At 45.0% G+C, this 22865-nt stretch overlaps 1 protein-coding gene across 1 annotated transcript in view; it reads right to left on the bottom strand.

Annotated features, from left to right (window-relative positions):
• Positions 1–16373, bottom strand: part of LOC102012892 — a 34823-nt gene extending 18450 nt beyond the window's left edge. Inside the window, exons 1-3 of the mRNA XM_013507354.1 lie at positions 16242–16373; positions 14388–14476; positions 11166–11268 (exon numbers count right to left, since the gene is read on the bottom strand). Of these exons, the coding sequence (XP_013362808.1) occupies positions 11166–11268; positions 14388–14476; positions 16242–16373 (324 nt within the window). The remainder of the gene's footprint in view (positions 1–11165; positions 11269–14387; positions 14477–16241) is intronic.
• Between the last annotated feature and the right edge of the window lie 6492 nt (positions 16374–22865).

The raw sequence follows: 22865 nt of genomic DNA, 5'->3' as shown, positions 1-22865 counted from the left end.
ACAACCCCTTGAGTGGCTAACAGGCAAAGGAGAGCTGCAGAGATTCTTCAAGGTAATTAGCATTGCAAAGGTGTAAAACAGAGACTGTAAGGTGTGTAAATTGCAGCTACCTTTTCTGAGTTATATAAAAATAAAGCAGGAAGAAAAATATATGTACATAAATGAAAAATATTCTGAAATGCTGACAAGATTAAAAACTAAGAAAATAGATCAGGTTAGATTCCTGATTGTGTAAAGCCTAATTAACAAAATCACTGAACCCCACAAAAAATGAAGGAAGTTAAAAGAAGCATGTCATGACCAAGAATAACATGATTTTCTTTGTGACCCCCAAAACAGCAGGATCTGGATACAGACTTTTAGTTTTAGTTTGATTTTCAAGGTACAAGTTGAAACTTTACAGGTCAAATAGATTTAAAGCTTTTTAAAACCTTACCATGGTGCAATTATAGACAAACTTAATTGTTCCCATACATAGGTGATAGAGTATATATAAGGTAACATGATAAACAAGAAAACACTACTGAATTTATACAGTCACATTCTGTCAATTGTACAAAACTCCTCTGTAATTAGAAGATCTTCCTCGTTTTGATTTTGTTTTTAAAACTACAGATCCAGATGGAACAGGTTTCAGCTTAGAAATTCAGCTAGTTTTCCTTTTTGTTTTATAGATGGGAACTTCAGACTTGGCAGTTGCTTCTTTTTTCTTTTTCTTTTTTTTTGTTTCAATTATCCCACAGTGAAGTTGGCAGGAACACTAAGTAGATGGTTTATAAACACAGATAAAGTGCTGTAGAGTAAATAACACACTGTGTGAACACCCAGCAATTTAACTGCTGAAAACCCAGGGTACGTGTTCACAGGCTCTGTCTGCTGGGTAGCTAAGCACTGCGCTGTGCTGCTCTGTGCGCATGTGTGTGTGCAGGGGGTTGCAAGGGTGTGGCCGCTGGCTGCCCGCTGGGTGGGATGTTGCTTGCCCAGCAGATGAGAAAACTGGTCTGCTCCTTAGCCTGGACCTCTCCCTTGAAGAGGCTGAACCAACCTGAAATCAGACTTGTCACTGGGAGGTTTTCTTTGCTTTCGGCAGTGATAACTGCAGCATTCCTGGTTCTCTGTGATTTCCTCAGAGAGAAAGTTACATTTTTCCATCTATTCCTCCTAGGGTGAGGAACAGGTGTTTCAGACAAGTCTTCTCTGGTCCACAAACAGACCTGCCAAGGAAGGACCTCTCAGTGCCTCAGAAGCCAGCCCTTGGCTGCTTCGTTTAGGCAAAGCTTCAGACTGGACTACTATAGAAGATAGAACGATTGCCTGAAAGAGCACTACCATCCTCGAACGTACATTTTCCTCCCAAAATTCCTGTTGAAGTTCTCAGCACAGTGCTTTGGGACATGTGAAGACGGTATCTTTACAGAGGACAACAAGGCAAAGTGCCACCCTCAGTGCAAGCATAAACCTACTATGGCCAGTACCCCAAAAGGCAAAATTCTTTTTTTGATGTTTTTGGTTTTTTGGAGACAGCATCTCACTCTGTAATTTAGGCTGGTCTTGAAATCACTGTTTAACCCAGTCTGGCCTTGAGCTCATGGCAGAGCACCTGCCTCAGTATCTAAAATGCTGAGATTATAGGCATGGGCCACCACACCCAGCACAAGCCAAGAAAAGTGGCCTGGTGAGATTCTTCACACACAGTTCTCAGATGGGATCGACACTGTTAACAGACTGGATCTCAGACTCCTACCACCCAGATTGTAAACGTCTGTTGAGCTGGCCAATCTGTGGTGCACTGTTAGGGCAGTGCTGCTGTGACTGGGTTCTGGGGTTCCTTCTAGACATTCTGAAAGACTCTGACCACCGGCACCCTGACAGACAGCGCGCCAAACTACCACCCTCGCCCGGCACAGCTGTACGCAGTGACTCAGAACACTATCAGCCCTGCTGCTGATAGCAGCCACTCCTCCCTCGTGTTCCCAAGCTCCATCCTTGGGCAGCCATTACCCTTTCTCAAGCCTTGTTCTTGGCAGGGAGCCACAGCTCCCTTTCTCTGAACCCCTCCTCCCACTGGGACACTATAAAAGACCTACAGTGGGGCTGGGGATTTAGCTCAGTGGCAAAAGCGCCTGCCTGGCAAGCGCAAGGTCGTGAGTTCAGTTCCCGGTACTGGAGAAAAAAAAAAAAAAAAAAAAAAAAAAAGACCTACAGATTGTACGAGAGAATCTGGTCTGGTCTCAGTGCCAGAGCCGTCCCTCCCAGGTTTGTTCTGAAATAAACCTGTCTGGCTGAGCTCATACCTTTTTCTCTTTTCCTTCTTTTTCCTAATAGATTCTTCTTGTGCTAACAAAGAATTGGACAAAACAAGTACAAGGGTAGTGAGGTTTTACACTGATTAAAAGTAAGAAAAGAAACATGCTTTGCAGAACACATGTGGTCAGTTAAAAGTAGGAAAAGAAGTACCTGCAGCAGGATGAGAGCAGGCTACCTCAAAAAGGTGCAGGGGCCATCTACACAGCCTGCTTTTCAGGCTGACATCAGAGCTAGGCTGTCCTGTCAAAAGCTTGCTTGATCTTGGGTAAGAAAAACTGAAGATAGTATTCTCTGATTCAGAACGGATGAGGGGCATGGAGGGCACATATGTCCTGGTTCTTTGTGAGTGACAAGAAATGCCTACTTGCCCAGCCACTTTGCCATGCCTTAATCTCCTGCCTCATTAATCTGAACCTGGAGCTCCCAGCCTAAAGCTTAATTGCTCCCTGAATTATTAGTTATTTTCATTAACCTGTAACTAATATTTACTATTTCCTTATAATTTGAATAAAAACAACAAAAGTTGTGGTGATTAAATGGTCAACTTGTAACACCTAGTTGAACTGAATCACATGGTTCTGGCTGTGGAAGGCCCACCTGAGGACTGTTACCAAAGCATGAAAGGAGGGCTGGAGGGCGAGATGGCGTGCTGTTGATTCTCCTGGGGAAGCTTGTCCTGCTGGCTTTCCTGATATGAATTCAGCTGTTCTCATAGTCAGAAGAGCTTGGGCCCTCACTGTCACTGAGGATGGCTGTGGTTCTTTTGTGGGGAGCTCTAGTCCTTACCTTGAACATCGCTTCCTGGCTCTGGTGCAGAGCCCTCGGCCTTGTGGCACAGATCTTTCATCCTGCTGGGATAGGGTTTCTAGCTTCCACTGCTGACCTTTGGGCCTTCCCAGTGCAGATCCTAGACACAGATTTGCATGAAACATTGTCATGGATGCTAGGCCTCCAGTTGGACTCCTGTAGGATTGCCATGGGATCCAGGTCTTTAGCTGGGTTCTTTGGGTCTCTGGTACATGGACAGATCTCTTGCACTCTTTTGCATTTGACCATTTGGGTGAATATTATAAAATAATACTATAAATTATGCATCCTGTATTAAATCTATTCCCTTGTAAACCCTGACTGCAACAGTAATGGTATTAACAATACCAGTAATAGAAATAAAAGTCATTAGTAGAAATTATGGATATATAAATTATTAGAGATATATCAAAATTTCAATTATGTTCATCATTATTTGAAATTTGAAGACTCATTAGACCTACCACTGGAATATTATTATTTAAGTGCATTTATTAAAAAAGGAGATGCAACCATATCAAACTTTTTGGTAACTACAGTCCAATTGCTTTCCTGGGTAACCCTGTTTTATTCATGCATTCATGGACATTGTTCTGCGAAGGGGTCCACAGGCTCACTGGGCGCCTGTTAGTGTGGGTAGCCCGTGAGAGGTTATGAAGCCTTACCATGGCCACAAGAAGGTCGCAGGGAAGAATGTGGCTGCTCAGAATGTGAATGTTGTAGCACGTAATTTATAACCAGAAGTGAAAAGAAAAATCCGTAGTACAGTACTGAGTCATGGAGGCCAATTTTTAAAATGTAATCCTACTGTGGTCCAGAGGGTCTAGTTCAAGTGGTCTTGAGCCAGGATTCTCTTGTGGTTGTTTGCGTCTGTGTTGTTGCTGCTGCTGCTGTTGTTTCAGGAGCTGTTGAAGCAGATGGCCTGAGAGTGTGGCTATTCTAACCCTGTTTTGGGTTAACATTCAATGCCTATCCTGAATTAATTAACTTTCTTCCATTCCTGGGACTTCAGTCCAGGGTTAAATAACAGTTTTAAAATGTACTTTACTTTTAGTATCATGAATAATGTTTAAAAGCATTTTTGGGCTGGAAATGTACCTCGTTGGTAAAGTACTTGCTTAGCATGTGTGAGGTCCCGGGTTCAAAAAGTGAAAACTAATAATAATAATGTTTAAAAATAAAATTAAAAAGTGCCAGGCATGGTGGAGGCAGAAGCAGGATTGCCATGAGTTCAAGGCCAACCCGAACCACATAACGAGACCCTGTCTCAAAAAAAAAAGTATTTTCACAAGTAGTATGATTTTAAATAGCTAAAGTTATTTGCTTTAACACTTGTTAAACAGAGACAAACAATGTTAAAAAAGAATTTAGAAAGTTATATACAAGTCCTGGAAATTAAGGATTAATATCTTTCTCAAGCATCATGATTGTTTTTCCACCTTCTTCAATTTCAGTTGTCCATATTTATTGGCGGAGTGTGACAATTCAGTACTTGTATACAAGGCGCAATGACCAAGTTAGGGTAATTTGCACCTCTATCTTTTTAAGCACTTATTATTTTTTTGAGTTGGGCCCTTCAAAGTCCTCCCTGCTCATTCTTTGAAAAATGTGTAATAACTTGTTTACCAGCATCACTCCACCGGGCTGTGAAGTGCTAGTACCGATTTTTACCATCTGAAGGGATTCTGGCCCTGTTATAGGTAGGAGCATGAATGTTCTCCCGAGGCCTCTGACTGAAGGTTGGTCCTCAGCCTGTGGGGCTGTGGGGGCAGACAGAACCCTTTGGACGTGTGGCCCAGCAGAGAGAAGCTGGGTCGCTGGTGTTGCTGTCTTAAGCCAGGGTGGGAGGGCCCGGCCCTCATCTTCTGGCTGTCCTGAGATAAACAGCTTCCTCTGAACCGCGCTCCCCTACAATGGCTTCTTTGCCACCGCCCCAAGCGCAGCGGGGCCAAGGGATCACAGGCTGAAATGCCCCAAAGTGTAGGCAAAATAAACCTTTCCTCCTGATAAACTGATTTATCTCAGCCATTCGTACAGTAGCAGAGGCTGACCAATGCTGCACCTGTTGGGAGCATCCTGAACGTCGCTGATGTGAAAGGTGAAGGAACCCACGCTGTAACGTGAGCGCTCGCTAAGCTGCTGAGACGTTCACTGTTGTTCTTGGGGGTTCACTTTCACTTTTACAAACACCCCTGCAGTAAGTCGAGATTCAGCTTGTGTGCACATCGACGGGTGCTTGCCATTCCGCCAAAAGCTGGAACAGTTTATACAGTGGTCGCTGACACGGCTCATGGAGAGAGGCGCGGCGGGGCTTCAGTTAGCAGCCTGCAACTCAGCCCCAAGCGTGTGGAATAAAGAGTCCTGACAACAGCGCGGGGTGAGCCCTGCTTGCTCTGCAGGGTACGCCAAGCGTTGCTTCCTTACAGCGACTATGGGAGACTTGAAGGTTTTGTAGCTCAAAAGCTTCTGGCATCTGAAATTATAAAATATGATTTTTTAAAGGTAGAATTTTTTCGTAGTATGTACTCTTTAATCCTGGTCGGTTTTCAACTGCACATCATTCTGTCTGGGGCAAATTCATTTGATTAAGAAGCTTTGAGTGTAAAGATTTCCTCCAACTTGTTTTATGAGTAGCTGTTTGATTGTATTACTGTTTTTTCTTATTGCTGTGCTGCTCACGCGCGGGGTGAGCAGGTGTGTGAGTCACTAGGTATTTCCAAGCTTCAGTTCTCCTCCCCATGCGAGACAGAGAATCGGGCTACCTTCCCTGCAGATGTGACGTGAGGCCTAGCGGGAAGCCACGTACACTTAAGGCAGCGCTGGGAGCGTGCTGGGAATCGCAGCTATTATTATTTTCAGCGGAGAACAGAGATTGCACCACCAGGGAATTTCGAAACGGGGAAGTCTTGTAGCAGATGTCGCCTCCGCGAGGAGTTAAAGAGAGCAGGTAGAGCCAGCGCTGCTCAGACAGAAAGCCAAACACAGACGTCCAGGTCCTGGAAGAGCTGAGCGACAGGGGAGGCCGCCGCCCCTTCCAGAAAGGTTGGCTCTCAGCAGCCTGTGGCCCTGACTCGGCAGGGAGGGCACAGCGAGCCCTTTGAGGAGGGAGCAGCAAAAGGTCCTTTGTAGGAAACCAATCACAGTGCTGTCGCCCGCTGCTCTGCCCTGGACATGGAGCTTCAGACATCTGGGAAGCGCGCTCCTCCCTGTTCGCCTGCCGGCTTCCGGGTGAGAGGAGCTGCACCGCGCCTTTCTTGTCTGCATTCCGAATCTCCTCTGAGTTGCCATTATGCGGGCTTAGTTCCCCAGACCCCTGACGTCCAGAATCTTGCTGCGTAACCTGCCCGACGGGAAGCTGCTGCGCGCCTGTCTCCCTGCGGTGCTGGCTGCGCCCAGTCTCCGGGAAGAGGGAGTAGAGGGACTTGGGATCCACCAGTGCCCTGGGCGTCGCGGGCACCTGGCTGCAGAGAGTCAGGCCCCTGGGACCAGTGAACGAGCTGCTGCTCATTTTCAGCCAGTACACTTAAGAGGCCTTCTCAGCTGCTCTTTTTTATCCCAGAATATTATCTTATTTCTTCCTCCGCTGCTTGCTTTTTTGAAATAGGATCTTGCTGTGAGTCTAGGCTGGTCCTCAGCTCATAGCAGGCCTCCAGCCCTCCGTCAAGCTCCCGAGCGCTGCGATCATAGGCGTGCACACCGCATCCGGTGTGCTATTGTAAAATGTTCTCAGTTAAAATGGCAAATGTTGTTACATATTTATCAAATTTTAAAAATGAATAATGCACTATATCAAAAAGTAAATATACTTTAAACAATAGTATATTATAGTAATGAATTCTATCACAATAAAACTGTTTGCTTTTTTTAACCTCTCCATTATTTTTAAAAGTGTACAGTTCAGCGTGATATTTTATACACTCGCAGCGCTGTGCAGTGTAATCGCGGCCTACCGCAGGATATTTCCATCATCCCAAGAGGAAAAGCCGCAGCCGCGGAGCGGTCTCCACTGCCTTCCTCTCCAGGCCTGAGAAAGGTGTTCGTAAAACTGCTCAAAATAAGACAGATGTCCAATGTTTGGCATGAAAGGAGTCACAGTAAATATCTTGGTCCTTAATACATTAATGTAGCATTCTCTAGGTGTGTTTTTAGCCGAAGTAAGGCTTTTTTCACTAAATACTCAGGAATTTCCTTAGAAAACATAGCCTTAGGTCTTCCAAGAAGAAAAAAAAGAAAAAGAAAAAAGGGCAAAACTAAAACTAGTTACATAATTACGAAGTTTTTGTTCCTCCCTAGCTCAACAGTCCTATTTTAGCCTTTGGGAGATAGACAAATCTCTCGCATTTGCCACAGTTTTTCCTCACATCTCGTCTCCCTTGCTCTTGCTTTCCCTTCCTGAAATAACAAGCCCTCTCCTGGATGCTCCGGGGCAGCGCACCGCCCCTGAGTCCGCCCAGGTTCACCTTTTCCCAGCTCTCACTGCCCCCGCCCCCTTGGGCAGCCATACAGAGGTGAGCGCGCAGGAAGGGGCTGCAGGGAGGCAGCATTCCCAGGAGATGCCCGCCGGGTGGGAAAGATTAGCTCATTCGTCTGAAGGAATGAATCTGAGTGTGGGAAATTAGCTCAGGTAATTTTGGGCTGATGGGCTTTTCCACCCATCTGGAATGTAACTTCAGCAAACAGTTTGCTCCTGAAGCCATCACACTAGCATATCTATCTTCCCCTGGGAGCTACAGTTCTGTATTCCAGGAAGATGGCCCTGGGATGTGATGGTGCCGTTGGCCACAACTCTGCACGCATCAGCCTACTTGGTCTGAAAATGAACACTGAGAAAATCTCCATCCCTGGAGAACCAACAGTACCACTGGGGAAGCACAAGTCCATGTCCCTTTCTGCTTACAAAGCAGGGCTGGAAGATTAACAGCTTTTAAATTCACTGAACTCAATGAGGAGGTACCACTTCAGTGCTTTGCAACATGCATCTGTGTTCAACTGGTCAGTCAGCAGCAGTGACAGAGCTGGAAGTGAGACTGACTTTGAAAACCCCTATCGAAGGCCTCAGTCACCACCTGGAATGGTATCTTCTTATCTGTCCTGATGGATGAGAAAGCCCAGAAAAGCGTTCCATGGCTCCCAAAGTCCCTCCTCTGTCTAGGACTGTGGAATTTCAGTGCAGGGAAAGTCACACCCAGCAGTCAACATCACCCCGCCTAAAAGTGACTCAGGCAATTCTGCTTTATTCTTTTCAGAGCTTGACTGGTAGAGTCAACCATCTTTCTTTTGAGTACAATATTTATTACACAAAGGCACAGGTTAGAATCTATGATCATCATAGAAAACTGATTCAAAATTGTATAACTTAACTCAATGAAGTCATTATCCTGGTGCTGTATTGAGAACGCTTTGGTAGGAGGGGTGTCCTTTGGCTGTTGGGCTTCCCCTCACCCCAGCACACCCCCAAGGACCCCCTTGGTAGCTGCCAGTTACATCAGGAACTCAGCAGCCACATTATTCATTTTCTGTTTTGGCTTTTGTTTGACTTTTGTGGTGCTGAGGGTGGAACCCAGACCTTGCGCGTACTGGGCAAGCGCTGTACCCCTGAGCTATCCCACTGGCTCTGTCCTTTGCTACTTAACCAAGTGCAAGCACTTTGGCTCAGGACTGTAATCTGAAACAGACCCCCGCCCTCCTCTCCTGTAGTCTGCTCCTGTTCATCTGTGTGGCAACTTGCTGGGAGGGTCTCCACTGATCCTGCCGACCTCAGTCCTCCTCAACCTGCGCAGCTCCTATTGCACCTGTGCCTCCTTACTTTCCCTTGTGAGGGGATTACTATGATCATCCTTGTTCTACCAAGGAGGAAACCAGGGTGCTAGCCAGTACAGTGATAGGGCTTGTACAGGGGCAGAAAGTCAGAAGTAGACGGGGTGATAAGTAGCTACTTGAGGAAGCCGGCCCAGATGTCTAAAAAGGGGAAGGAATCTTTCTCTCTCTTACTTCTCCATATCGAGACCCACTTTGTCCGGACACCAAGAAGTCAGGATCCATGAAAAGACTCAGCTAGTCAGTTAAGAAATCCTTTCAGGTTCTGACCATAAAAAATGATAAGTTTGTGAGGTAATGCATATGCTAATTAGCTCTACTTAACTATTCCACGATGGATATATACTTCAAAACATGTTATACATGATAAACACATACTTTTTGCAGAGAGGGCATACTGTGAACAGAATCAGGGCCAGTCCATTATTTTTGCTTTGTTTTGTTTTGTTTTGTTTTGAGACAGGGTCTAAGTCATTAAGTTTTTCCAGGTTTGCCTCAAACTTGTGACTCTCCTGCCTCAGCCTCCCATAGTCCTGGGATTGCTGGCACATGCCATTGTGCCCAACAGCACATTTGTTTTTTATTTGTCAATTATTAAAAATTCATTTAAAAAATAAATTATTGGTAGAACATCATTTATGTTGACCAATCCATTTAAAAATGATGTTTAGGAGAACTGTTGCTGATTCCACATTTTTTGTGTCATCAGAGTTTCAGTGCTGCTCATGGCACATTGGTTCCAGAAGACAGAGCCATGTACTCCTTCTGCTCTTAATACTACCCAGAGGTCTGAGGCATGTAACAGCACCTGAGTGATATTCTCCCAAATAAACTTCCATAAAAGGTGGATTTGTAAATGAAAGAAAGAAGACGGCACACATATGTGGAACAAACACTGTATGCAGCCCATGATCCTTGGTTATGATGTTGGCATGACTTTCATCTCCAAAATCCTGGAATGATTGGGCAGAAAAATAAGTCAGCTTTTGCCCATGTTATCACTTGGTTTGAGAAGTGACTCCTCCACTTTGAAAAATGTGTAACCTGGAGCTTAGTGCCCCGTGAGTTCCATTCAAGTACCACAAAAAATTAAAAAATAAAAATCAATAAGATGCCTAAAATATGTGACCTAGGCTAGTTACTTACACTGTCTTGAGTCTCACTTTCTTTAAATACACAATGGGCTTTGAGGCAGGAGATTAGTTCATGGTAAACTGGCTGGGAAGGTGGATGTGACCTAGGAATGATCACAAAGTTCCGGGTCACACATGCAGAGCAGAGCCAGAAGCCCAGAATCTGGAACCAGAGAATGCCAGCTTCAACTCTTCTCCTGAGAACTCAAGCACAGCACAGCCTAGAGCTGACACCAGCCTGAGGAGAGGGTATGGACAGCCTGCACCAGCTCAGGGACACATCGCTCTTCCATAGCAGTCAGCTGTCACCCTGCGGGGCACTTACTCTTAATTGGCCCACACTTGCTCTGCAGAGTATGTTTCTTTTCCGACCCTTAATACATGTATAACCTCAATACTTTCTCACTTGTCTTGAATGATTCTTTGCTCAGGACAGAAAACTTAGAAACCACCTCTACAAGGAGACTCCAGCACTCTGAAACCAGGTAACATATCACTAGATAACTGTTTCTGGTAAATTTCATAGTGCAATATAGAATACACACCAACATTTAAATATGGGTATTTTATGTCATTTAATAAGCTTTTTTTTTTTTTTTATAATAGACCCTGGGGTATGAACCCAGGGTCTTCACACTGAGCTACCTCCTCAGCCCCTTTTCTCTTGTTAATTTTGAGACGTGGTGTTACTGAGTAGTTAAATTGCCCAGGCTGAGCTTGAATTTACAATCCTCCTGCCTCAGTCTCCAAGGGTGCTGGGGTTACAGACGCGTGCTATCACGCCTGGCTAAAGGTACATGTTTGGTTTTAGGTACCAGGGAGGAACTCATGGCCCCATGCTTGCTGGGCAGCCACTGCACTGCTGAGCTACACCTCCAGCACTCTTGCTGTCTCAGTGTCTTCCAACTCCTAGTCCTCTGTTAAGCCCTAGGAATAATAGATGACTATTTTCCTTACTAATTCCTCCAAATTGCTGAAATTTTTTTCAGATGGCTGACAAAGATATAAACACTGCCAGGTAACAGGAAATAGAAGTAGATAGCACAGATAAGACAGACGGGGCAAATGTGGAGGCAGGAAGCCCCTGAGTGGGCCACATACTTGCGTAGGGCGGCCACCCTTTTGCTCTGGAGCCTGCAAAGCCACCAGGAAATGGCAGAGTTGAACAAGACAGGACTTCCGACCTCCGGGAGCTCTGGGTCTGCTGGAGGAAACAGATGTGTAAACAAACAATTACAGTGCAATGTGAGGAAGGCAAAAGTGGAAGTTCTCTGGGGCAGAGGAAGAGATATCTGCAATCAGTGTTAAAGGACGAGAGGAATGCGGGGATGGGAAAGGATGGGAAGGGAGCATCTCAAAGACCTGCAGCCTCGAAGGGTGCTGCTCTCGGCTGGGCAAGCCAGGTAGCGTGTTCTTGAGACTTCATTAGAGAACTATGGGAAGGCACGCTGGTAATTGCTTATTTTTTTCAGTGAAACAGTGAAGGGGTTCATGGTAACTATTTTATGGCAGCAAGAACAATGGACATGGCTTCAAAGAAAAGAGACTAAATTAAGACATCAAAATAGGCAAAGTAGCAAAGGAAGAGAAGATCAGGAAGCCTTGAAACTCCACCTCTGATCATGTTGGCCCATTTCAATTAAGATTTCCTGGCAACCTTCTTGGAAGAGGAGGGCTCTAGGGTTAAGTGTAAGTATCAAGCAGTTCACAGGAGTCTCCATAAAACAGCACTGAAACAGTAAATCAAATGGAATTTGGGAACCTGTCAGATCATTAGGAATGACCAACTCCCACACTTGCATTTTAATTAGGGTAAAAGGAGTAAGTCAATGGCTAGAGGCGCTGGTGAATGAGGGGCTGGGTCAGACCCAAGCTGGCCTCTGAGATCATATATTTGAAAGCAGAGGAAACTATAGCTACCTACACCAAGCTACTTTGAAATTCTCCCACTTGCTGTAGACATATCCTCCCGTCTCTAGGTACCCAACACAAGAGTAACTCATTTTTCTTGTATTCACAGTATTCTGGGAGGCTGAGGCCCGAGTATGGTGAAGTGGACAATTTAGTGAGTTAGCAAGACCTTGTCTCAGAATAAAAAATAAAGGAGCTAGGGATGTAGTTCAGTGAGAAGGCCTTGGGTTTAATTCCCAGCATTGCAAAAGAAAGAAAAGAAGAAGAAGAAGAAGAAGAAGAAGAAGAAGAAGAAGAAGAATTGACTTGCAATAAAGAATGAATTACCAAAACTTGACAATTTTTTTTTTAACATTATATTGCAATTGACCCTACTGGCTTAAACTATCTTCTTAAAAATCCTTTGTCTTCTTGCTGATTTACCCTCTTTGAACAGTGGATCCTATACCCTCACTGCAGATGATTCCCACCTGGCTCTCACCCAGGGATTCAACCTCTGTGAGCATCTAGAAACTTGGAAGAACGTGGAGGCAGCTCCACACTCAAAGGAACTCTTTGTTGAAGTCTTCCAAAATAAAGCAAAGGAAAAAGCCATTCCCCAGCACACTCTTTCAGAATCTCTGTTTACATTCCCTGCATTGCAGCACTTGTTCTTTGCTCTGTTTAAGAGGATCACCTGTGCTTTGGAAACCAGTTGGGTTTTCCTGCAGGGGATGAGTGTGCAGCGTGGCCAGTGACGAGCTCTTACAGTAACTGTTTCCTCAGCCAGACCCGCCTCCCACAAGACTTCCCAGAAGCAGAGGCACAAAAACCCTCCGGGGTGGGCTGGCCAGGGAGCTGTCTCCCTAACCTCAGGGTAGGATCACAATTGTCCTGTTAAACTGCCTGTGCCTGCTGCCTTAGCAGCAGACTGGAGAAGCAGGCACAGAAATCTGAATAAATGAAAGGTATTCTATAGGAAACAAAGCAACACAGGTAAGCACACAGACTGGCCTCAAATTCACAGTGATCCTCCTGCCTCAGCCTCCCAAGTGCGAGGACTACAGGTGTGCACCACCACACCTAGCTTCTGCTCCATCATTTTAAGTGTTTTCATCTCCTCCTGAGATGAAAATTACACACCACCTGAGAGCTATCAAAGCCCCACTTTGGCTCCCTACTCTTGTACATGTCAAATACTGTACATTATGATTGGTAGGGTTAATGTATACCACTTTACAATTTATGAGGACCTTTTAGGGGCTGTAGCTCAGTGGTAGAGTATTTGCCTAACATGGGGAGGGCCTAGATTCCATGCTTATCACTACAAAAACATAACATAAAATATAAATGTCTGTTGAATTAACCCCTTGGCTCCACAAAAGAAGCAAGTGTTATTACCAGGAGAAACATGTATGAAAGCCAAGAAGCAGCGAGGCCATTAGCACAGTATTAAATCCTGCCTCTACCACATGACAAACTGCTCACCCTCCATGAATCTCTGTGGTCTCTCCTCAGTGCACTGGGGTCAGACGCGATTGCTCTGATAATGAGCATGTGTTCATTTATTATGTGTGCAACTGGAAACATGTTAACAGCCAGCATGGGAACACATGCCAGTATATCTAGTTACTAGGGAGGCTGAGGCAGAAAGGCAGAAAACATTCAACCACAGAAATAGCATTTTGGAGGACCGTGTCAGCATTGCTGGACAGATCCAGCACCAAAATTTTAGCCAGTGATCCCCAGAAGGAGTACAGAGTTCTTGGGGACTTCCAGTCTTTAGGCTGCAACATGGTGGCCATCGCCCTTGTCACATCATGGACAATATCAGGAGTGGTACAGTGAGGTGCCCAGCTGGTTAAGAAGTACTAAAGAAAATATTTCAACAGATGATCCCTGAACAACCAAAAAACCCCAAGAAGACAGGGCCGCTGTGACCCTGCTGTGGTGGAGGGTGTGTGACCCGTGTGGGGTCCGCTCTCCCAGCCATCCCCACCCCCTGGGCTGGAAGCAGAGTCACCGAGGAAGCTGCCACTCCGGCCAAGGCCAGGGTGCCCTGGGGTGGGATTTGTGCAGCAAACTGGCAAAAGAGAGTGAGTTTCCTTTCACACCTCTCACTTCCTTTTCTGAATCCCTTGTCGAATTTGGGGTTTTCCTCTCCACAGAAGCCACACACTTCCCTGGATCCTGTAGTTCAGTGTTCTTTTCTAAAGAAGTATGCATTTGCAGCGGTTCACAGCCCACTGCATCTGGCACCTCCGGTACCTCACACGAATGTGTTCCTGCATGCAGATGCAACCTTGTTTGTTTGTGACCAGCCGTGCTAAGACAGGTGAGCAGGGCCTGCCTCCCCAGAGCTCCCCTCCTCGGCTGGCTGGGGTGGCTTGGCCAGGGCCGTCACACTCCACACACTTCTTTCCCCACCCTCACCTACCCTGGCGTCCCCCTCCGCCCTGGTGGCCACTCTTCCAGGTTGCTCCCACATGAGTGCAGCTGAGTGCCAGCACCCTGCGCCCTCTCTGAAGGAGGGAGGGGCATAAGGTGGCTAAGATCAGGGAGCAGGGATCTGGGCCCAAGCCAAACACCCCCGACCCTCACAGCCAGCCTTCTAGAAGATTCCTTGGTTTCAGCCCCACCATTGCCCTCAGAGATGTGGCCGCTGTCAGTCGGTTTGTAGAGCCCCACCCCTCACAGAATGCTGCATGAGAGCTGTGGCTCTACAGGAACCCCGAACCCACTCGGATCACTCACAGGCCTGCAGCTGCTGTATAAGCAGCACTCCCGTACGCTTGTCTGGTTAGTCTAGGAAGGCTCCTGCAGTGTACCGACCCCCTGTGCAAATAAAGACTCACCCTGGTGGTCCTGTAACCCTGCTCCTGGCTTATTTCGTGGGTAGTGTGGGCTCTGAGTTCCTGCAAATCCGCTCAGGAGTCTCATCCAGTATCATCCCACAGCATCGAGATCACTGGCAGAGCTGTGCTTTGCCACTTCATGATTTCCATCGAGCAAAAGAACCCTCAATCGCTTGGCAATATTGCTACATAAACCATGGTAGCCTTAAACTTGCAGTGATCCTCCTGCCTCAGCCTCAGAGTGCTTGGGATTACAGGCAGGGACCTCTGTGCCTAGTTCACAAATAATTTTCTGTAGCTAAGATTATAGTTATAGAGCTGCAAGACATAGTCTCTTCAGAAGTGTATCCCAGCGTAACTCAAAAGAGTGCTACGTCTTTTATTTAACCCAAATAATTATGCTGATTCCTCCATGATGGGATGACAGTTGGGAAGCTACATGCTACTATGCCCTGGGGCTAGGAATTCCACCAACATGTCCACGGCCTTACAACTTCTGTTAAATTAAGCAACAGAACCATCCATCTTTCAGAGAAAAGCAAAAACACTCACACAATACATTAACCCTAAAAGAAGACTTTCCCCATCCTCTTTCAGTCCAAGACATACTGCCAAAGGAAGGAAAGTAGGAGAATTGGAAATGTTTCTTCCGTTTATACTTTTCTAGTAATTATCCAATTAACTATGGTTTTAATGGGGTAAAGAAACATTATGTCTCTTTCTATCAAACATTCTGTATCCAACTTTGTAGGTCACATCCTTTCACATGTAATTTTCCATACCCAAGAGGAGTACTTTTTGAATATGAAAGATTGGTACCAAATCTGTGAAATATTCAAATCTAGCTGTTCAGTATGAGAGACATTACCTTTATTTGATCATTGACCGCTTACCTAAGTATAAAACATATATTCTAGCCAAGCATGGTGGCAGTGCCAGCAATCTCAACACAGGGAGGCTGAGACAGGAAGATTGCAACTTCAAGCCCAGCTTAGGCAACTTAGCAACTTAGAGAGACTCTATCTCAGAATATAAAACAAACATGTAAAAGGTCTGGGATTTAGCTCATTGTGAAGGACCTAGGTTTGATCTCCAGTACCACAAAAAACAAACAAAAAAACCCTCAATGCTAAACACATAGTTGCTTGCAAAGATTTACTATAAAAATATTATGTAAAATAATACTACATTAATACTTTTTATCATGTTTAATAATATTTACAAATAACACTTTAGATACATAGAGTGAGCATATTATTAAAATTATTTCATCTGTTTCTGCTTCTTAATGCAGATGTAGTCTCTGCTCTTGTCCTGCAGTGTGTATCTACCAGACAATGCTAGTGTAGATGTCAATTCAGTCATGAAAAAGGAATCTTCTTTTCTGGCTTTTTGAGATAGGATCTCACTAGGTAGCCCCAGCTGAACCCACCTTGCAGTTATCCTTTTGCCTCGGCCACGCAGGCGCTGGATTGCAAGCGTGCTCCTCCACGCGCAGCAGGAATGCTGTCTGATCTGGAGTAGTAGAGCTGACTGAGCAAGGATCTCCAGTGGCCGTGAGCATCGGACATATCATATATCTACTTGCTTACTTATTCATTATTTCTCCTTTCCCTGACTAGCAAATAAAACTGATAGAAATAAAATGTTATGGGGATGTTCACCTAGAGTGTGTGAAATGGCTGAAAAGGTAAACTATATCTGCCATTATGAGCACAGCTTAGCATGAAGGCCACTTCAGGTTTTGTTTCTTTTCTTGAGACAGTCTCACTATATTGTTAAACTGGTGTTGAACTCACTATGTAGCCCAGTTTGGCCTCAGATATTTGGGGATCCTCCTGCCTCAGCCTCTGGAGTGCTGAGATTACTGTGTATATCACCATGTCTGGCAGTATTTAATTTTTAAAACTATGGTTATTGACCAGGAGTGGTTAAGGAGCTGAGGCAGGAGGAATCTTGAGTTTGGGGACAACTTGGACTACATAGCAAGAACTGCCTCAAAAACCAAAAGAGAAAGAAGACAGGAGAGGGTAAGAGAGGACAGGACAGGACAGGACAGGACAGGACAGGACAGGACAGAGGAGGGGAGGGGAGGGAAGGGGAGGGGGAAGGAAAAGAAAAAAGAAGAAAAGAACCATACGTTTCTGTGGCTGGTAGTGAAACAGTTGTAATATGTCTGTGGAGTAGGACACTGTTACTCTGGAAAAACTGCCCCCCTTGAGTAGGTAATACGCAAATTCTGTGGCATTTTATGTGAAGGACTAAGCATCTGCAGATTGTGGTATCCATGTGGACCAAGCCCCATGAGCACCAAGGGCTAAGTATATACGCACGTCTGCATAATACACACACACACATGTGCACACACATGTCCTGTCAATGTTATATGCGGGGTCTCTGTGAGTGGGGAAAAATAAGATAATCTGAACCTCCCTGCCTTACCTCACCCTGTGAACTGGACCTGGAACCCCCTTTCCACAGGTTAGAATCCCACTCATCCTTGAAGGAAAAATGTGGGGCATGCCACGAGCTCTGTGGAATCTGCCCACCCTTCATCACACATGCCTTTCACTATGCAGTGAAGCCCAAACCCTTTTCACAAGCACACGGTTGGGCTGGGGGTGTAGCTCAGGGTAGAATGCTTGTCTAGCAAGCACAAGACCCTGGGTTTGATCCATAACATTTCAAACTTTAAATAAAAAATAAAAACATGTACTTACTGTCCTATTTCTTCTCCCTGTGCCATGAGGACCTCAAGAAGCTACATTTGCTGGTGTGAGGAAGACCTGGGGTTCAATCCATAGTATTACTGAGGGGAGGAAGACTATATTCTATTTATCTGCCATTCTCTGTATTCTCTTTGTTTATAATAGGCACTCAATTATATTTGTTGGATAGAATTTAAAAACAAAACTAACACTGAAAAATTTTTAATTTTTTTTATTTTAAAGAGAATAGTAAGAAAAAGAAAAACAGCAAAATTCCACCATCACAGACATAAACAAAACAAAGCAAGAACATTAAAAATGATACAGGGTTTCAAAACAAAATGATAGGAATTAGCAGTGGTTGTTATATTACATAAAAACTGTTTTAACACTTTTTCTTCTATACCTACTTTGAAACAGATGTCTAAGCAGAATTTATTCCCAATTTAAATAGAGCTTGCACTACGTAAACTAGCTGTGTTTTGGTGCGCATAAACTTATCCTGCCTACCTATTTATTCTTGCAATTTTGGTGGCATTGTTTTAGTTTAGGGATTGAACCCAGGCCCTTCACACTAAGCTATATTTCCAGACCTTTCCTTAAGACAGGGTCTGCTCAATCACCAAGTTTCCCAGGGTAAGCTTGAATTTGACATACTCCTGCCTCAACCTCCCAGAACGCTGCACGTATAGGAGTGCACGACCATGCCCAGGTATTCTGTCCATTAAATTTCCCCAGTGAGGTAGGAACTTTATTCATCACCACCCCTAGTATCTCTTTCAGGGCTGTGGGATCTCCAGCCAGAGGACCCCCTTAGCCGGTTCATTTGCTCTCTCCAACAACATTCTGAGCAGTGACCCTCACTGTGACCCCCGGGCCTCACTCCAAGGCATTGTCTAGGGCTGAGCCAAGATGTGGGCCCCTCCCCGCCCCTACAGGTCCCCACTGCCTCCAAGTAATCCCCAGGAGATTTGTTTTAATATGAAGAAAAAAATGTAGAGAAGAATCTCTTCTTTGTTTTCATTACATACTGAATGTAAGTGGAAAAAATAAGTCACCTTGTTAAAGTCTCTGTTTGTTAAAATTGTTCTGCAGGAAGAAAATGTAGGTTTCTTCAAGGATCTTCCCCAAATATAGTTTTGAGGTAGAGAAAATTAAAAACAAAACAAGAAACAAAAACATTGCCCGGATACCTCTCACTGTTCCACCCGCCATTCAGTCCTTCGAATGCCGTCTCCTTACCAAAGTGAGCCAGAGCAAGGCTCATAAACAAGGCACCTCCCTGACCCAGCCCTAAACAGCCTTTCTGGACAGGGTCTCCTGATGGGTCCTCTCCCTGGGCAAAAGTGCAGAGAGCACAGAGAGTCTTTGGAGCTTAGCTACAATCCAAGTATTGGGCAAGCAATGGATCTAATTGTCGTGCTAGCTTCGTCAGCAAAATAACAGATGTACAGTGTAATGGAGAAAAAAAAAAGGTTGCTGTTGGATTGTTAGAGCAGGTGCTACATGAAAAAAACATCATGTGGAGCTTTCTCAAGAGCATTTGGAAACAGTTGGCAGGCAGCCAGGAGGAGGGCTCTCCTTCAGTCCCGAGGACGTCCAGTTGTGCCTGGGATTAGGCTCCTGAGCAGCTGAGCCAGTGGCACACTGACACCTTGTCATTTCTTCGATTCTGTATTCCTCGCTCACCCTCCAACAAGGGCACAGCGTTTCCCTATACACACACACACACACACACATATATCCTGTCTCTCTTTCTCTCTCTCTCTCTCTCTCTCTCTCTCTCTCTCTCTCTCTCTCTCTCTCTCTGTCTCTCTCTCTCTCTCTCTCCAGCTGCCAGGTCCGGCTTTCAGAGAACACCAGGCAGAGTTGCCTCACAGGCCAGGGCAAAGGCGAGTTACCATGGTTCTCTGGCTACCATTGTGCCTGGCACATCGGGGGATGGAAATAAGTGTGCACATGTTCTAAAAGGCCCTTTGGGAAAAAGCCTGGGGCTGCATGGGGACACAATGGCAGGCTTTGTTGCAGAGAAAGGATTTGGTCTGGCAAGCAACCGCAGTCCTGCTGGACACAGGGTCTGTCTGCAAGGGAAGTATGGGAAAACCATGTGCAGGGTTTACTGAGCACCCTCATTAGAAAAAGTAGGGCATTTAGCATAATTAAAAGTCATCCTGAGCATCAGGTAAGAGCCTGCTGTTTTTAATTAATTGCTTCTATAATCCTGCAACTTTAGAAGGTTGCTGCTTTTGCCCATAAACTGTTAGGATTCTTCCAGAAACACAAGGCATTCCAAGGGGAGGGAAGAAAGCATACTGACAAAGGTAAAAAGAGGAAAGAGAGAAGAGAAACCAGGGAGAGAGAGAAATGAAAATTATGAAGAGTCGCTCATCTCTCGTGAAAGGGAGGAATCCTGCTGTCTTTTCAAGCTCTGGCCTGAACATCCTCACATCCAAAGTACAACTCCCTGCTGGTCTGCATCCTGCCCAGATATATAAATTATTTGGGAAAAAAATTCCTAGAGTCAAGGTTAACAGAAAACAGCTGGGAAACGAACTATGAGCCATATGTCATAGATTTCTCCAAGCACGGAGATGTTTTTAAACTGTTTTGAAGAGTCAGCATCCCAAACCCAGCAGGATAAATCAAGGACTTTATGTGATCTCCATGTACACAAGAATAAATATGATAAAGACTATAACGGTGTCAGTCCCACAAAGGGGAAGGACAAAGCAACACAAAAAATCCTGCTTGGATGATTTTTTTCTCCCTTCAATGTGAAATCCCCAGACTAAGTTATATACATAATTACTATGGCTCTTCGCTTCTCTTACGCATAGCTGGAGGAGGAATGATTGTATTTTAAAGAATACTTATATTTAAACTTTATAAACCAGAAAGTTCATCATATAAACTATCAAGTATATTGTATGAAGTATATAGTCTCGGCACATTAGAGAACTTTGATGATAATAAATGATTTGAAAAGAAGAATATCACTGGCCTGAATCGTACAAATTATATTATTTTTATTCATATGCTTGCTCATTTTTTCTTATACTGTATAGAGTGTATTTTGCTTTCCTCATTTAATACAGCAAGTATCTTCCAGTGTCAGGACAGCATACTGAACACTCTCCCAGGTGCCTGAAAACTACATCTTCCTTTTTACAGAAGTTGCACACGTATGTGTTTGTGTGTGCACGTGTGCGCGCATGTGCGCGTGCGCGGAGAGAGTTCACGAAGGCATTTCCAGAACGTTGCCCTTCCGGAGAGGTGCGCAGCAGGCAGGCAGTGGCCAGGGTGGGGGATGGGGGCATAGGAGAAACGGGTGATGAAAGTGCTTTGAATGAAATAATGGGGATGCTTGCACAAGTATCAAACATACTAAAATCCACCAAATTGTACACTTGTCCTTCTTCTGGTTTTTTTTATTTTTATTTTTGTGATTTTGAGATAAGGTCTCACTATGTAGCCCAGGCTGCCTGGAACTCTCTCCTTCTTCCTGTCTCAGCTTCTTGGGTGATGGGATCATAGGTGTGTGCCACTGTGCCCATCAAGGTAGATGGAGTTCAGTTCAGTTTACATCAACACCTGTCACACAAAAGCTATGTGAGACGAATCGTGGTGCCCCCAACAAGCCGAGTCCAAACTGGGAAGCAGATCGATGTGAACACGTGTGTGCAGTGGGAAGTGCCAGAGACAAGCAGGGAAAAATGCAGAAGGCCCACGGCCCTAGTCGGCTTCCAAGCCGGTAAACAGAACTGTGCACACAAGATTCAAAACTCACCAGGCGAAGGCTTTCAGAAAACAGCTGTTCATTGTAATTAAGCAATTACTGGCTGATTACTGAAACTAAAACTTCCAGTCATATTCTGTGAGGTTTTAATGACCATTCCACAGAACAAAACACCACTTTGGCATTTGTAATATTTCCGCTAAAGCTACCTTAAAAGATATGTGAGAAAAAACCCAAACACATAGGTGTAACCATTTTTACTTTTTGTGATAACATTCCTTTCAAAAGGCTGTGAGCAAGCCAAGGACAGTGGGGTACACCTGTAATCCCAGCACTCTGGAGGCTGCGGCTGGAGGATCGAAAGTTCAAGTCTAGTCTAGGATTGAACTAGTGGCATAGCAAGACCTGTTTCAAAATCAAATGTTAAAAAAGGGCTGGGATGCAACTCATTGTGAAGGTCCTGGGTTCAGTTCCATATCGCAAAATAAATAGATAGGCATGGGGAGAGAAGGTATAATGTAGACTATTTAAAGCAAGAACTTCAGTTGCAAAACATAGTAGTGCTGTACTTTATCTTATAGTGTGGTTACTGGTCTCAGGTGTCTGATAATTTTCATACTCTTAATGTTACCCCCTGTGATTTTGCATTTGCATATGTCAAATTTTGCTAGTTTCTAATTGCAATTAATGTTCTCATAACGCCCTTTATGATATAAGTTCATCTAACCCTATCTGCTTTCTCACGAGGTCTAATTGCTGTGTGTTCAATGTCTTATAATATTAAAAGTATCGTGTTGCCAAATAAACCTGGGAAAGTGGTGTCTACATGGATGAGACCATGTGTGTTGGGTTCTAGTCCTCTGCGTCACTCACCATCTATGCCAGAGGAGATAATCCGGTTAACTCCAGTCAGCTATAGTTGCCAACCATCCTCTCTCAGGCACTCAGGAACAGAGACAGAGAGTGGACCTTGCTGTTAGCTACTGCACTTGCCATCCAGAACTCCAGGGTTTCCTCTTAACCACATTCTGACAACAAATCAAGATAAGTGATTCCCAGAATCATAGAACTTCCTGAACAGAAAGGATGATGGAGATCATCTGAGACCCATATAATAGCTGAAGGTCACAGAGAGTTTTGTGTTGCAATGTAGAAAGCGGTGGTAAAATTATGATCAGAATCTGGAGTAGACTGCATCACTATTTTCAGATATCCCCTCCCCTTTCCTGTGAAAGGGAATTAGGTGACTCCACCCATTGCCCATAACAAATACTGCGTCTTTCAGGGGAGGATGTGCCTCTTCCCACTGACACTAGCTTAGGCGCCTGCCTTGCGTGGCCATGAGCATTTACAGGAATATCTCCATCACTCTCCTCACTGCCTGGACACAGTTCCTGGCACCAGCAATCGAAAGGAGAAGAGGTTGGTTTGGGTTCACCATTGCATCCCATGGGCATTGGGCTCCAGTGCAGAAGCAGCTGGTGTCAGAGCCTGGCCGAGGAACAGCAGAGAGTGAAGGAAGGAGCCGGGGAGATAGACACACCCTTCCAGGTCGCCTTCCCACTGACCCACACCCAGCCAGGCCCCCTCCTAATGACACACTCACCTCTGA

The sequence above is a fragment of the Chinchilla lanigera genome, unplaced genomic scaffold (genome assembly GCF_000276665.1).
Source record: "Chinchilla lanigera isolate Chin_1 unplaced genomic scaffold, ChiLan1.0 scaffold00125, whole genome shotgun sequence".
NCBI classification, from domain to species: domain Eukaryota; kingdom Metazoa; phylum Chordata; class Mammalia; order Rodentia; family Chinchillidae; genus Chinchilla; species Chinchilla lanigera.
This window is presented reverse-complemented; position numbering and strand designations above follow the sequence as displayed.